Source organism: Pinus tabuliformis, chromosome 8 (genome assembly GCF_031772625.1).
Source record: "Pinus tabuliformis cultivar Carrire ecotype Pingquan chromosome 8, CPIR1, whole genome shotgun sequence".
In the NCBI taxonomy this organism is placed as follows: Eukaryota; Viridiplantae; Streptophyta; class Pinopsida; order Pinales; family Pinaceae; genus Pinus; species Pinus tabuliformis.
Window position 1 is genome coordinate 21,851,721 of NC_142294.1, and position 17,756 is coordinate 21,869,476.

The 17,756-nt window shown below is 37.2% G+C and overlaps 1 protein-coding gene across 1 annotated transcript; it reads left to right on the plus strand.

Moving 5' to 3' along the window:
- Window positions 1–8,430: 8,430 nt before the first annotated feature.
- On the plus strand, window positions 8,431–17,367 carry LOC149233949 (uncharacterized). The gene is made up of 3 exons (XM_089371692.1): window positions 8,431–8,538; window positions 14,050–14,593; window positions 14,835–17,367. Exons 2-3 carry the CDS (start codon window positions 14,081–14,083, stop codon window positions 17,262–17,264), a joined length of 2,943 nt encoding a protein of 980 aa, XP_089227818.1. The 5' UTR covers window positions 8,431–8,538; window positions 14,050–14,080; the 3' UTR covers window positions 17,265–17,367.
- Window positions 17,368–17,756: the final 389 nt, after the last annotated feature.

Here is a 17,756-nt window from a genome sequence, read left to right on the forward strand (position 1 = left end):
CCATTCAAACCTACACTGCAGTGCACTTAGGCCCACTTTGACCTGCGCTGGGTGAGGATGAGTGAAATTGACATAGGATTCTAGGAATATTCCTTGATTCTAGATCATTCTAGAAGGATGCCCAGCTCTTATCTCATCCTATGAGCTCGACTTTGGATAGGATATGGATCAATTAGCCCTCTATCCTATCATCCCTTTCTCCATGGAAACTAAATCCAATTTTGGAAAACCATTCAATGCTCAATTTATGACAAAATCATTTGCATTTCCCTATAAATTGACCACTCGTCATAGTGATCAGGGGCTAGAATTTGGATATTGTAGTGAAATGTTGTTGGTTTGAGACTTGAAATAATTGTTAAGTAATGTTGTGTTGTTGGATTGATGTGCTATTGGTGTGATGAGGGTTTGGACTAAGTTGGATGAGTGACACGGGATCGAACCACATTGGGTGTAACTCCTCCTTCTATCAATCAATAAAGTTGTTTGTTCCTTTTCCCATATTCTTGTTTATATCTATGATGAATATATGTTCAAATGTTGTCGATTCCATTTGTTTATAGTAGATAGATCATATGTTTTGATCGTTGTCGTCTTCTGTTTATGTTGGCAGGTACTAATTAAGCAAATTCAGTTCGAGTAGGAGCGATAGGAGAAATTCAAAGGAGATCAAAGGAAGCAAAAGTTCACAAGTAGGTTCCTTCATCTCATCTATCTATTGTAGGAAAAGGTCAAATGAAGCGAACAAAGTTCCTTCTACTAATTAATTATTCCAGAAAACTTGGAATATCAAATTATCCATTAAGGATATAAATATTATATTAAATATGTGAATAAGAATAAGAATGATGATTTACAAATGAGAACGAGAGGCTTGCTTATATACCAAGCAAGTGTCTCTTCATGAAGAGTCATGTCCTATTAGACATGCCTCTTCAACCTAATTACTAGCTTAACTAACTATTATTTATGATTATTATCTTTTACATTATATTTATATTATTTATATATTTTATTCGTTACATTGCCTCCTTCCTCAAAAAGCTTTGTCCTCAAAGCTTGTCGATGAAAAAGGCTTGATCTCTTTTTCGGCTTCGAAAGTCTCTCTCTCTTGGAACAGTCATCTTCGTCGATACAAGCTGATATGATCTTCTTAGTGACAAACAAAATTGTCGCACTGAGAAGGGATCAGACCATCCTAGATTAATCTTTTGTGTAGCATTCTGATCACTAAAACTTTTTAACGACTTGTCCTCGTAGCACTGGGTTGAGGTTACATTACTCTTTTTTGGAACATTAGTTTGTTGTTTCGGTTCTGATTGGTTCAAATATGTAGCATAGTTGATTTGTCTGTTCTCATGATTTGGATGCCGATATGGAACCTTTTTTGCTTGATTTTTCCTTACTGGGCATGTGCCAATTTTTATATTTTCTTCTGGTGAAGATGTTGTTGAGTTGGTTATGAAACGTTCACTGGGGATGTTCATTGTTTGAACTGCAACATCCAAGCGCGTGTTTTCTTCAACTTGCTCATCTTCTTCCTGAGTTGTGACATTCACTGAATCGATATTTGTTGTTTTGTCATCTACTTGAATTCCTACATTTGATGCTTCCTTCTTGATAAGTTGTTGGACCTGGCTTTCTAATGACTTCTTATCCTTCTTAAGTTTCTTAATTTGTGTCAGCAATTTTTCGCTATGGTTTTTAAATCGAGAAACTTCTTCATTTTTGTCAACATTGATTTTGTCAATTTCTTTTTGCATATTTTGTAATACCTTTTTACCTTCTTGAGACATTACTTTTGAAATATCTAAGATATCTTCTGGTGTTACTGAATTTGGTTTTAGTGTAAAATCTTGGAGCGTTATTTTCTTCTTCTTGTAAGAAAATGTTAAAAACTTTTTCTTAGTATTTAGAATAAAGGAACCTAAAGTTTCCATCCAAGGTAAACCCAAAATAATGTCCCCTTGATTGTTCCATAGGGTCTGAACTGAGAATTGTGATACAAATGTATAATCTTCAATGTTTAACGGTAAATTGGCTATGTCATATATTTTATTGCGAAAAAGGTCTAATTCTAATTTTTCAGTTATATTTGACTCTGGAATCACTAGTTGGTTTGCGATTTTAGGTGTTATATAATTTGCATCTTCTGCCGGAGAAATAGAAATAATAACATCTTTTCCTGCGAGAGTTCCTTTAATGTTAAATAACGCTTTACCATCTCTGGGTGCGGTTTCTGGGAATCTTATGGCCTTCATTTTTGTATTAGACTCTATTTTTGCTTCTTGAATATTAAATATTTTTTTTTTAATAATTTTTTTTCAAGAATTTATTTATTTATTTTTTTCTATTATTTTTTTTTATTATGATATATTCTCTCTCTTTTTTTTTTCCCTCTCTTTTTATATAATTTCTTCTTCTTTTTTTTTGGTATATATTCTTTTAATCTATTAATAAAATTTTATATAACAATAATTTTTTTTTTAATATATATAATTATAAATTATATATATTATATAATTTTAATTTATATATATTATAAAATTATAATTATATAAAACTATATATACTTTTTTGAGACCCACTTTTCCTTTTATATGTAACTATATAAGGCTTATATAGTATTTTTTTATAATTATAATAATATTTTTTTTTCGAAAATTTGGATGAGTTGTGACTAATTTGGATGAGACGTGACTCTTGGTACAGTCACAATCTTTATATTTAAACGATTTAAATTATTTAGATCATACCTTTTTTCTCCAATGTTATCAAAATATCTTTTACTTTTAAAATACCATGGGTTGTTTTTAAAACCTCATGTAAAAAGTAATAGTAATATTTACGTTTCATGTAAGAGCTTTTGTATCCTTGTTTTTTCTTTAACTTTTAAAATACCATGGGTTGTTTTTAAAACCTCATGTAAAAAGTAATAGTAATATTTACGTTTCACGTAAGAGCTTTTGTATCCTTGTTTTTTCTTTAACTTTTAAAATACCATGGGCTATTACCATGGGTTGTTTTTAAAACCTCCGTTAAAATGTTCTCCACGTAAAAAGTAAAACGTATTCCTTTTGTTTTTTGTTTTTCTTTTTTTTTTCCTTTAACTTTTTAAAATATCATGGGCAATTACCATGGGTTGTTTTTAAAACCACGGGCTTCTCCACGTAAAAAGCTTTAAATATACTTGGTATGAGATTTTGTATCCATTTTGTTTTTTGTTTTTTTACTTTTTATTTTCTTCTTTTTTTTTTAATTTATTTACTTATATTTCTTTTTTGGTTAATTTTTTTTTAATGACCAAAGGCCTAAAAAATGGAGAATCCCAATATATAGCGAAACGCTTCAATTATGACAGCAACAAGGTTGATGATAGGTTGATAGCCAAAGGCCTGTTGATCAGCCAAACGTGGCTCTGATACCAAATGAAGTGAACAAAGTTCCTTCTACTAATTAATTATTCCAAAAAACTTGGAATATCAAATTATCCATTAAGGATATAAATATTATATTAAATATGTGAATAAGAATAAGAATGATGATTTACAAATGAGAACGAGAGGCTTGCTTATATACCAAGCAAGTGTCTCTTCATGAAGAGTCATGTCCTATTAGACATGCCTCTTCAACCTAATTACTAGTTTAACTAACTATTATTTATGATTATTATCTTTTACATTATATTTATATTATTTATATATTTTATTCGTTACATTGGGTGTACATCAATGGAAAGTTTCTCGCTTCCAGTGATAGGTTGACATCACAGGCCTTTGATCGAAAGACTTTGTATGGTGTTCAACATCAAAACATATATTCACACCATGCAGAATGTACTGTAGTACCTTGATAATCATTATCATTATCTGTGATTTCTCTCGTGTCTGTTAACAGCTTACATCATTGGTTGGTAATCAGACAATGTCTTCCCATGTTCGACTTCAGATCACATTTTCACATGGTTAGACTCGTACTTGAGCAAACGATTGGATGATATAGAAGACCCCGAATCTAGTTTCATCTATTCGAGCTGTGAATTCAAGGGAGTACTAAATCATATGTACGATGGCTTTACACAGATGGTTATCCTATCATGGGTCTCTATCTGTAGACGACTATATAATTTATGTACATGTAATGAAAAGTTTATATACTGAGTATGGGTATGCCTTCCCTCAGCAATTCATGAAAAATTAAAAAATATCATGGTATTATGTATTGTAATTGATGCAGGTCACCATCCGCTTCAGATCCTTCCCATCACATCATAAAGCATATCACTCAACATTATCATTTTTTACTTCATGCTTTAGGGGGCAACTGTTACAGGTCTATTGGGCATATCACTCTCGACGATCAGATCAGTACAATTAGGGCTCATCAAACCCTAATTCAGTTGCTACATGCCCTAGACCAGTCATCAAATTGAATGCTTTCATCAATGAAAGTTTCCTAACTTGAAACCTTGTTGAAATACCTCCTTGGGACACCAGTGCAGCCTTGGTTAGGGATAATTGCGCTGCAGAGCAGGTAGGCCCATTCAAACCTACACTGCAGTGCACTTAGGCCCACTTTGACCTGTGCTGGGCGAGGATGAGTGAAATTGACATAGGATTCTAGGAATATTATTTGATTCTAGATCATTCTAGAAGGATGCCCAGTTCTTATCTCATCCTATGAGCTCGACTTTGGATAGGCTATGGATCAATTAGCCCTCTATCCTATCATCCCTTTCTCCATGGAAACTAAATCCAATTTTGGAAAACCATTCAATGCCCAATTTATGACAAAACCACTTGCATTTCCCTATAAATTGACCACTCATCATAGTGATCAAGGGCTAGAATTTGGATATTGTAGTGAAATATTGTTGGTTTGAGACTTGAAATCATTGTTAAGTAATGTTATGTTGTTGGATTGATGTGCTATTGGTGTGATGAGGGTTTGGACTAAGTTGGATGAGTGACACGGGATCGAACCACATTGGGTGTAACTCCTCCTTCTATCAATCAATAAAGTTGTTTGTTCCTTTTCCCATATTCTTGTTTATATCTATGATGAATATATGTTCAAATGTTGTCGATTCCATTTGTTTATAGTAGATAGATCATATGTTTTGATCGTTGTCGTCTTCTGTTTATGTTGGCAGGTACTAATTAAGCAAATTCAGTTCGAGCAGGAGCAACAGGAGCAATTCAAAGGAGATCAAAGGAAGCAAAAGATCACAAGTAGGTTCCTTCATCTCATTTATCTATTGTAGGAAAAGGTCAAACCACTTTCTTTCTGTTGTTCTAAGTGTAACTACCCACTTAGGGAAGATGTACTTATCCGTAGGTATAAATTCCATATAACAGGGTTAGTTAGAAAAACATATGTCACATTTATAAATGTATCATGGTTATGCATGCAATCAACTTAAGACCATTCTATCACTATGGTACACCCAACATTCACTTGGACAAGCAAACAATTGATATACAGGCCATGATTATAGTGTTGTGACCACCACTTACGGCAAATAATTATCATATAATCAATAACCTCGATGCTACAATTTGCATAAGTAGTCATCTAGACACATTACTCTCTCATAGAGTCACAAAATATCATGTCTTCCTTTTCTTCTACAATAGTGCCCATCCAATCCAAGTGTTAAACCTGGAAGCTCTAATACCACTATGTAACATACCCCCTACTAACCCTAACCCCAACTAAGGGTAGAAGGAGGTAGTTACTAAGTTGACCAAACCTCCAAAGTCCAATTATGGAAATGGGGTCTAAATTTTTTGACCTTTTTTTCTTACTTTCTCAAAACTTATAATCAATGACATTATTGTGTTCATCTCGTCGAGACCTTTCCATTGATATAAAATTTGCTATAATCCAACTCCCGGATCAAAAAGATATGGTCATTCAAAGATTGGCCTATCAAAGATGTCACGTCATTTACCATGTGGCACCCACATGGCTATCTCGGTCATACACCTTATCATGACCAAGTCCCAAATCCAAAGATATGTTAATTTATGGTTGTTTCATATCTCCATATTTAGATTTAATTAATATGTATATAAAAACTTAGTGCTTACAATAAACATTTTTTCTAAGTTAACTTCATCTTTATCTATATGTTAATGTTATGTATATCACATTAAAAAATAAATTAATTTATTATTATTATAAAAAGTGTCAAAGAAAAATGATAAGTGCATAAATATGAGATTATATGTATGAGGGTTTTAATAAAATTAAAAATAAGAGTATTTTTATATATAGAGATGTGAAATTTATATAAATAAAAATAATATTATTAGGAACAAGCATATATTCATTTTAACTCCACATATATTAAGTGTTTAGAGGAATCACATCTCTCGAAATGTAAATATTTCTTTGGAAGTTTAGCACTCAAATTGAGATGGATCTATGTTGATCCTTAAATAACAATAAAAGGTGGCTATCGCCATTACTATTTGATTATAATGATAAATCTCTCTTAAAAATAATTTATTATATTGCAATAATAGCTTAGAATAAAAAAAGATACAAAATTATAATGATAAATCTTTCTCTTAAAAATAATTTATTTTACTGAAATAATAACTTAGAATAAAAAAAGATACAAAATTATAATGATAAATCTTTCTCTTAAAATAATTTATTATATTGAAATAATAACTTAGAATAAAAAAATATGACATTTATCAATAAAATAATAAATGATAATTGAATTTTTTTTTTTTTTTGTCAAGTTATCTGTGATCCTCCATGCTTGACTTGTGGCTTGAGGAGTCACGAACCAAGGACATCTAAGCCGTCAAAGTCACCCGAGGATCACACCCGGCCTGGGCCACACTAGCCCTTAGCTGAGTGGAATTTTTAGCATGTCTCCTCCCCTTACCACAAGGCACAAACACCCCCCGTGAGGTTTGATCATGGGTCGCCTTGCTGACGAGGCCCATCTTCAATTGGTTGTGCTAGTGAGACTTGACATGATAATTGAAAATATTGCTTAAAAGATAAATTATAATAATAATTATATAAGTACATACTTCATTGTATTGAAGGATATATTCTATAGCTACATGTAGAGGAGATGTGTTATGTTTGTCCATGATACCATAATTATTAATTGACAAAAAATAATAATGATAAAATATAATGTTGACATATTGAGTATATACTTAATTGTACTAAAATGTACATTCTGCCAACAAGAACCATGTGGTGGCAATGTTGCTTTTTTTGTATAGATGTATTTTCTACATGCTACATGCAAAAAATACATCTATATAAAATAAGATATTATAAGTAGTCATTAAAAACTAGATAAGTAAAATGATATTCGATAACTCCAAATTCTATTATTTATAAATTTACTTTATTAAATAAATTATAATGATTTACAATATTGTAATTTAAAATGGAAATGTCTCTCTTTTACTACTGAGGAAAAAAAGTTTCATACATTCTCGTATCTCATTGATCATTTCCTATGAATCATCTATAAACGAAAAACGACAGTGGTAACCAAACATCTTGAAATTTTTCATAATAAAAAGAACATAACATCTATCCATGTTATTTGCGTACCAAAGATGAAACAATAGTTTAAACTATTTTTTATCCAAATGACTTCTTTTTTTTTATAGTTCTCACAACATTTATCAAAACAATAGTTTAAACTATTTTTTATCCAAATGACTTCTTTTTTTTATAGTTCTCACAACATTTATCAAATCTCTCTGGAATATTTGCACAAATTTCAATCTTATATAAAACTTGCAATATATGACAAATTTTAGAGGAACTAGGAGTAAATTATTACGTTTTGATAAATAAATACGTGGAACATACATATTTCACCTTTTATAAACTTGAAAGATTACCCACCAACTACACTTATTTCAATTATTTTATTCCTTATTAGTCCCTGCTCTCCACCAACTACACTTATTTCAATTATTTTATTCCTTATTAGTCCCTGCTCTCCAGGCATGGACTATAGTAATCGTTCGCGGCGGATATAGCATTAGTTGACCTGCGATTAGTCCCCGGTCATCAGCAATTAACCAAAGTTTTATTCCCGACCCTGCTTTTTCATCTTATTTGGCCTTTTTCCAAAAAATCGAAGCTAGACGGCAAAAACCAAAGCTGATCTGAGGCGAAAAGCATAGGTTATATTTTTGTTTGTCCGATATTTTCAAATTGTCAGTCCCTGCAACCTAAACTAATGTTAGCATTACTCGACAGCATTAAATGTTATCTCATACATTGTTTAAACCATATAACTTCGCTATGGCTGGTATTTGCATGTTGCCGACTCGTCGCTAACTGCCTTTACCACATCATATCTGCATGTTGACCACTTGGCGGAACACCGATCAGAGGCATGTGAATCAAACACAATCGGATCAAACACAACTTTGATCCAGGACCAGGTATGCATACCTGAACTTTGAAGCAGCAGCGAGCCTGGGAGTTTTAGCTGAACAGGAGCCTCGTCCATTCTCCATTCTCCTACTTGCGATACCAGTAAGTCCATTCAGCGAATTTTATTTTCTAGGTATAGGAAAATTATATACAAATCATTACCCATTCAGCCTAATTTCTATATTTTTCACTTTTGATATGAAATCCAATTCTCTATTTTCACGTGAAATTACTCAGGATGCAACATTATGTATGATTTTTAATTTTGGAATATTTCAAATTTGCAGCTCGGTTAGGTTTCCCTGTAACTAATAAATAAGACTATTTCTAACGAATAACTTAATTGTCAATCTTCAAATTTACAAATTATAGATTCATATTTTGTCCATTTGAATTTCAGAACTCTACGATCAAAATTCGCTTGAATTTACAATCTAATTAAACTAGGCCAAACGAGATAACTCTAACTAGGTAATTGTGTTACATACAAGGCACTGGCATTTGTTCCTGCAGCCGGGTGTTCAATCTTCTTTGTGCAGTGACAGGCGCCCGTGCAGCCACTGTTTGCAGGGACGCTTCCGAAGGTTTCTCCTCCATATTTCACTTCGCTGCCAGGCTTTCTCCGATCCTGTAAAAAGAACAGGGCAAATGCTTATAACAGACCTGCTCAAATACACCTTACAACAACAGCTTAAACAAGTCGGGACTAACTAAATTTGCACAGTTCCAACAAATTCTCGTTGCTGCACCTGCCATGAATCCAATAAGCGTTGCCCGTGACAGAAAGTCGATTATAAATCCCAGCCTGTTGCGACACATGAATCATTCATGTCAATAAACCCATTTATCTTATCATAGAATCCAGCCATATCAATTAGAGAATCTCCTACCTGAGAATCCCTAAAGAAGCCTGGAAAACACCAGCAAAGAAAGTTGCAGTGAATGCAAGTTGCAAGTACAACACAGGCTCTCTGGTTGGAGAAACCTCCTCTCTGAGCATGGCTCCGAGAAGCAGAGAAGCAATAGACACGGGCCCAACTGCAAGATCCCTGGAGCTACCAAGTGCCGAATAGATTAAGGGTGGAACGAAGCTTGAATCTGCCCCAAAACGAGAGAATTATGTGAGAAAGAAATATTTTTTAACAAATTATTCATCATAGTTCAAGGTTCACAGGCTGGAACACTCACACAGCCCGATGATGGGTGGCAAGCTAGCTAGCTTGGCATAACTGCTGCCCTGAAACATCCAGGTCACGCGTTATCAGCCATAACTTTCAATTTGAAAAACACAAACATTTAATGATCTGTTAATGGCTGCCTAACGTACCAGACCAGAATAGGTTGCTTACAGCGACGGCGATAATGGCAATGCGGCCGACAACTTACAGCGAAGGCGATATGGCAACGCGAAGGCGATAAAGCCGGTTTGACATGTTACACTATCTGTGCATGCACCCAATGATTTATGTGCACAGGTCTTATGCTGTAGAAAAACATGATAATTTGACACGCGTCGGGTATTCTGCATGTTTCTTCACCAGGAGACGCTAAGATCTTAGATCAGTTGCCAATTTGCATTATACTTAAAGTTTCGACCCAAAACTTGGTTCGTTGATTTCATTAAATTGTAACTATCGAGATTGGGGCACTAATAAGTACGTGCACAGCAGGAACACCTTTACAGTGGGTTCGGCTGGCCAACCAGCGCCACTCGGGCTAGTCACTCCCACCTTCCTTTCAGTGACGCACGTTAATTTATTTATTTTATTAGTGGCTTTAATATTTTAGTCACTCCGTCCTCTCGCTGAAATATGTTACGTTATTTATTTTATTGATCGCCAACTTCATGGAGGTTTCGACGCGTACATCCAACTGGTTCTCAAAGACTTGTTTTTCAAATAACGCTCTCTCTCTTTAATGTTGCAACGGTTCACTGATGACTGTGAAAGGTCATCTTAGATCACGAAAGTGCAGAGCATATAACGAAAAGATTACGGTTCAGGTTTGAAATAATTGATTATTCGTTACGAATTGTACTTAATTGAACAAACGATAATCACATGGGATGACAGCTATTATTTAAGGTGTATATGATATTATTTTAAGAATTTTCATCACTAATGTATTAACCTCTCAGTCCAATTATTCGAATCATGGTTCACTTACAATTTAATTGAATTGGCATGATGCTCTAATTGTGCCGAAATGCTGTTGTTACTATAATATATTTGATTTAGAAATTGTTGTGCTGCAGATACTGTCTTCGGTCCTTGGTCAAAACAGGATTTGTTGCTGAGGTTTGCATATTTGATTAACAGAATTTGGTATCTCCACAGGTAGTTGTTACACAGCTCCCAGCACCCCACCATCTTCTCACCTCTCGGTCCACTTCGACTTCTCCGCTGTCACTGGCTTGGACGAATTAGGTCACCTTCACTTACTTGGTCTAATTAGTCCCATCCGGAGCTTGATAGGGGGAATTTATAAACACTTCGCAAAATAATTGTTGGTCTATTAGAATTTGCAAACGATATTTAACATAAATTAACATCGAAAGAAGAACTTAGAAGATAGTGATACCTCAAATTTTCGAGAGAAAATTCACACAGGCAAACTTGTTTGTGACTGCCAATTACTCTCGATGTTTCCCTGCATATGATGGCTAAGCTCCTTGAAAGTTTTTTCATTAGTCTTGTATTTGGCAATTAATTTTATTTAAATATATAGCTTGCCATTTCTAATCTCTCGCCTTTGGCAAATAATTTTATAATTTTATTTAAATATATTGCTATCGTTTGACAAAAGCTGACTAGAAAATTTTGAGAGGCCTCTATTCTTTTATTTTAGCAGTCCACTACATAAAACCATGCACTAACCTTTCCCCTAGCCTTTGCAAATGATCTCTTTGAAGATATGTAGTCCTAATATGGAAGTCTCTTGTTGTTAATTACAAAATAATTGGTAGCACATGCTGTCGAACATTTTACTCGACACGTTGTGATCCCGTACATCTGTCAGCCAACAGAATTGTTTAGCAGAGGCGACTGGACACTTCAGTGAAGGCAAACAGCTAGAAACAGTCTCTCCCAGAATTAGACGTGGGACACATGCCACTGATTGAGGAGAGGACGTCGGCTCTGCTCCATATGAGCCCACCCCTAGGCAGGGACTAGTTGCCTTGCAACACCTCTTGTTGACATTAGGATTGGTTTCATTAGTATATTATAGCCATGATAATAGTGGGACTGTGGAAGTAACCACTTTACGTTGAGATGTAAGCCTACTCCATATATGGCTAATAAAAACGGTTACTAATAGATGAATGAGATAGTTATCAATTCATAAAGCTTAAAAAAAATGGTATCAAAAAGGGAACACAACAACATCAAGAGAGGGAAATACATTTAGCTATAAAAGTTTTAAGTATGAAATCAATGGGCATTATTGTTATACAAAATTAATGAACTTTTAACAACTATCAGATAGTGTTATGATTTCAAATACGCTTGCAATGAATTAAATATTAAATTTCAATTTTAAAGGAGGGTTGTAACGTAGTTTTGCTTTGAAACCTATGATAAATGTAAGAAAGCATTTCAAACTCAAAATAATTTTGCAACAACCTCAAAATTGAATTTCTCAAGGTCAAACAATGGATCCAAGTAAAAAAATCATTTTGATTTGCATGTGCAATACATGGAAAAAATTATCACACAATGGTTTTTTCAATTGCCTACCTGAGAGAGTGAGAGTATTAACGAGTTTCCACCATGATTAGGTAGAAAGGGAGAAATCAACCACTATGGCTCATGAAAGCTAGTCGACGGGGCGCTTGAATTGCTTTGATGATTTGTATGATGGAAGTTCGCAACTCAACTTCCTCTGATGTTCGATGAAAGGGTCCTTTGAAATTGCACGCAATTTCAAAGACCCATTATATCTTACTTATATTCATGGAGAAATGAAAGAGTCTCTGGCAGTGTAGCCAACCATCCATCCTTATCCAACCTTGAACCTTGAGGCTACATAACAAGCAAACGCCACCTTTGTAAACTTTATATATCTAACTAAGGGCCACGTTGGATACCGATTAAGAAAAATGTAAGTAAATAATGGCAATATCTTAATTAAACCAAGAGCTTGCCTAGAGTGAGTGCATGAAAAACTAATAAACAATCCGCACATACTTTTGGTCTTGCAAGATGTTAAACATTAACCCAAACTATACATAAAACAAAACTAAGAGCCTACAAATTACAACGTGAAATTATTTACCAGGTATTGCAACTGAAAAGAAATGATCGAATAGTATAAAGAGTTCATTCCTAGTGCCATGTCACAACTTCCCTTATTTTTATAGAAAAACATATTGCAGACACATTAAAACCCTTTTAATTATTCAACAAATGCAGATCGCTAAAGTGGCCCCATTACTTCCACAACATTTTCTTGAGAGCATTTCCAACAATATGTGAATTTAAAAATAAGAATAAATTATAAAGGCTTTGTCCTCTTCTTGATATATGCATCCCTATAGATTAGGGTTATTCCTTGAAAATAATGGAAAACCAGTGAAAAAATGTATAATCTAAACCAAAGAGTTACTTCTTTTCCTACCTATCTTGAACTAAGCAAAATTGCACCAATTTTATTTGTTGGGACTAAATCCATGTTGTGACATCTACTGCGGGTTAATTCTTTTTGTAAAAAAATGTTCTTATAATCATCTAATTATAAATTAAAATGGTTGAGAGAGACACAAATTCCATTGCTTAAGTTATCAATTATGGGTTGTTTGAGTAGTTTTAATTTAAATTTAAAATTTATTTAACCATAACCCATGTAACGCGGGTCGCGAAGCTGCCCCTGTTGCAGATTCCACTGTAATAAAAAAAAATAAACAATCTAATATAAATTAAATTTAAAAAAGAACTAAAGAAAAACTATATTTTTCTCTCTTGCAAAATTACAATTTTCATTACCAGATGTGGACCGGATTTCTGATATTTTTTAAATTGTCGTTTTCATATTCGCTATACCTGTGAAGCAAGCCATAATATCGTTTTAAATATATATAGGAAAGTTTAATACATCAATATATAGCCAACGATCACTGGAGGCACAACGATGAATTTTCAACCTAAAGTTTCTTGCCAAAGCTCTCATAGGGAATCACTGAGATTGTCTCACCTCCGTAACTTCATCTAGTTTAAAAAAAAAAAATAGAAAAAAGGTTGGCACTGGGCAGACATTACAGGTTCTTCAGGCAGCGGTGAATGCATATATGGTGAATGTTAAACCCCGCGATTTCATGCTGCCTTCAGGGGAAGGAGCAAACAAAACCTGGCAACACAGTTTTTCCTCTGTCCATCAGGAGGATGAAAGAAATGGACACATTAAAAAACAAATAAAATTGAAGCAGAGGCAGAGGAAGGAGGAGCAGTTAAGTTGTCCAACTGTTTCTTTCTTTCACAGCAACTGCCTTCCTAGGGCACCAAACTTAATTATAACGATTGGGATTAGTTACGCGGAATCAGTTGAGTGTCTAGTTTCTTATTATGCCTGTTTTGGGTTAACCCACAAGTCATCTGATTGCCTGCGGGGAGGATGCAGGTAATCAGATCGACTCTGGCCCAGTACAAAAATGGCGCCCACTGGGGTAGAAGAGACAGGGCAAGGAACGGGCGAATACACGGTAAAGGCTGCGGGATTGAAGACCCCGGTGGACCATTTGTTCCATAGTGGCACGGCAGCGGCCGTGGCCTACGACGTTTCCCGCATATTGGCAATGAAGACGGGCTTCCTCAAGCCCGAACCGAAGAAGGGGTTCAATTTTAATCCAGCGTCCCAGGAATTTCTGGAACACTTGGTGGATACACAAACCGTGAAAGACAGAGATCAAGTCCTCTTGGTAGTCAAGCACGTGGGCAGGATGTTGGATGTATTTTTGGAAAGGCACGAACAGGCTCCCCTGTTTCCTGCTCAAGAGGAAGACTATGATCAGAAGGTCAAATTCTGCTTCCGGGACTCTGGGAATTTCCGACAGATGAGCATCGACCAGGTCCCTGGACTGCAAAACATCAAGGAATACCACGATAGCCGTAAGCTTTTCATTCCCGGTCGGCGCGGACGCCCCCCACTCAAAAGGGTGCAGGAGGTACCACTATCACCTTACTGTTGAAATTTGAGGACCCACTTTGGTTGAACTAAAAATTCTACAACTAGAATTCAAAATTCAATTGATTTCACAGTCTATATTTCACTGTTTAAAATTTGAAATACATTTTATTTTACATTCTATCAGAAGTCACTCTTTAAATGCCTGCTTACATATAAGAAATCCCCCAAATACTCTTTTTGGCTGAAAAAAATGGCCATGCTGTTGAATTTGAATATAGGGACAACCAGACACGGACACCAAAACAAACGCGTCTGCCAGCCTCCGTGCCTCTACTACACCAGCAAGGGGGAAATCTGCACGGGGGAGGAAAAAACAAGGTGAGGTAGTAACAGCAGATGAAGAAGCATTTTCTGGTCACCTTCCTCGTCCTCAGAGAGAAGGCGAGATAGCAGAACCAGTGGCAGAAGCGTTTTCTGGTCACCTTCCTCCTCAGACACAAGCTGATGTAGCAGCAGCGGTGGCGGAAGCGGCTTCTGGAGACCTTACACAAGGCGAGGTAGCAGCACCAGTGGCAGAAGCGTTTTCTGGTCAGCTTCCTCCTCAGACACAAGCTGATGTAGCAGCGGTGGTGGCGGAACCGGCTTCTGGAGTCCTTTCTCTTCCTCAGACAGAAGGTGATGTGCAGTCTGTTGCTGAATATGGATTGGGCAGAGGCAGAGGCAGAGGCAGAGGAAGACCCAGAGGCAGCGGTAGGGGTAAAAGTCAAGGCAGAGGCAGCGGCAAAGATACGGGTAACCTTCCTCCTCCTCCTCAAACACAAGGTGAGGTAGTAACAGCAGATGAAGAAGCATTTCCTGGTCACCTTCCTCCTCAGACACAAGCTGATGTAGCAGCAGCGGTGGCGGAACCGGCTTCTGGAGACCTTACACAAGGCGAGGTAGCAGCACCAGTGGCAGAAGCGTTTTCTGGTCATCAGACACAAGCTGATGTAGCAGCGGTGGTGGCGAAACCGGCTTCTGGAGACCTTTCTCATGTGCATTCTGTAGCTGAACATCGATTGGGCAGAGGCAGAGGAAGACCCAGAGGCAGCGGTAGGGCTAAAAGTCAAGGCAGAGGCAGAGGCAAAGATACGGGTAACCTTCCTCCTCAAACACAAGGTGAGGTAGTAGCAGCAGATGAAGAAGCATTTTCTGGTCACATTCCTCCTCCTCAGACACAAGGCAAGATAGCAGCACCAGTGGCAGAAAATGCAGAAGCGTTTTCTGGTCACCTTCCTCAGACACAAGCTGATGTAGCAGCAGCGGTGGCGGAAGCGGCTTCTGGAGACCTTACACAAGGCGAGGTAGCAGCACCAGTGGCAGAAGCGTTTTCTGGTCCTCAGACACAAGCTGATGTAGCAGCGGTGGTGGCGAAACCGGCTTCTGGAGACCTTTCTCATGTGCATTCTGTAGCTGAACATGGATTGGGCAGAGGCAGAGGCAGAGGCAGAGGAAGACCCAGAGGCAGCGGTAGGGCTAAAAGTCAAGGCAGAGGCAGCGGCAAAGATACGGGTAACCTTCCTCCTCAAACACAAGGTGAGGTAGTAGCAGCAGATGAAGAAGCATTTTCTGGTCACCTTCCTCGGACACAAGCTGATCTAGCAGCAGCGGTGGCGGAAGCGGCTTCTGGAGACCTTACACAAGGCGAGGTAGCAGCACCAGTGGCAGAAGCGTTTTCTGGTCAGCTTCCTCCTCAGACACAAGCTGATGTAGCAGCGGCGATGGCGGAACCGGCTTCTGGAGTCCTTTCTCTTCCTCAGACAGAAGGTGATGTGCAGTCTGTTGCTGAACATGGATTGGGCAGAGGCAGAGGCAGAGGAAGACCCAGAGGCAGCGGTAGGGGTAAAAGTCAAGGCAGAGACAGCGGCAGAGGCAGCGGCAAAGATACGGGTAGAAGCGAAAGCGAGGGCCAAGGCCGAAGCGGAGGCCAACCCGGACGCCGAGGCCGACCCCCTGGTCGAGGCCGACCCCCTGGTCGAGGCCGAACCCCTGGCCGAGAACGAACGCCAGGGCGAGGCAGAGGCCGAAGACCCACCAATCCTGATATGAATGTGGCGGAAGCTGGTGGCTTGGATGCTCTGTCAATACCCGAATCACCAGCAGCACAAGCACCACCATCGCCACCTTCTGGAGCTGAAGAAAATGAAAAGAGTACAGAGACTGGGGATGTGGAGAAGGGGGAAGGAGTACCAGAATTACGGAATGTACGCAAACGCAAGAGAGATGATAAGGGAAAAGCAATTGCCACTACCACAACCAGTACAGGAGCTGCTAGGAGAACCAGAAGCAATACGAGAGATGCTAAGGGAAAAGCAATTGCCACTAACGGAACCAGCAATACGAGAGATGTTAAGGGAAAAGGAATTGCCAGTACGGGAGATGAAATAGGCTATGGAAAAGCTAGTACCAGTGAAAGGCGAATTGTTTCAGGAGGACCTTATCTGATTCTGGAGGTTGAAACAAAATGTGACACACACGGAGTGAGGACTTCAACACATTATCATTTTGCTCACGATTGCGTGTGCGACGCAGTGAATGACGTCGTATTGTGCTACTTTTATTTCAACCAACATCCACTTAAGAGATCTCAGCTCTCTGAATTTGAGCTGCCTCCATGCTTTCAGCAATGGAAGAATACCCACCGCCAATTTTTCGAGACAAGTTCATAGCGCCCCCTCGCATTGCATCACAACATGTATCATGGGATTGTGGTCGTGATACAGGTCTATGCCTGTAAATTCGTACATTCATTTTTTTTTGAAGTACTGTGTATGTTAAAGCTTTTATATGCAGAGTTTACTGGCATGAATAAAAGAAGGCAGATTTCTGCAAATCAGCGAGTCCCTGCATTGTTGAACAATTAACCAATTTGCAGTTGTTTATGATCTTCTTGCAATTGTTCATGATCTATTGCTAGTCAAATCTGTCGGCAAATTATGGATCTTCATTTCTTATAATGGTGAAAGGCACTTAAATTACCATGATGATGAGATGCCTCCTCCTCATGTACAGAGATGTTACATCATAAAACATTATTTATATGTGGGCATGCTGGGAACAAAAACTCCATTCATGTACAGAGATGTTACATCATAAAACATTATTTATACATCATACGTCCCATAATTATATGTGGGCATGCTGGGAACAAAAACTCCATT

Coding starts and splice junctions, on each gene's coding strand:
- LOC149233949 (XM_089371692.1), top strand. CDS start 14,081: ATGGCGCCCACTGGGGTAGAAGAGACAGGGCAAGGAACGGGCGAATAC. Junction 14,594..14,834: donor CACTCAAAAGGGTGCAGGAG/GTACCACTATCA, acceptor ATTTGAATATAG/GGACAACCAGACACGGACAC.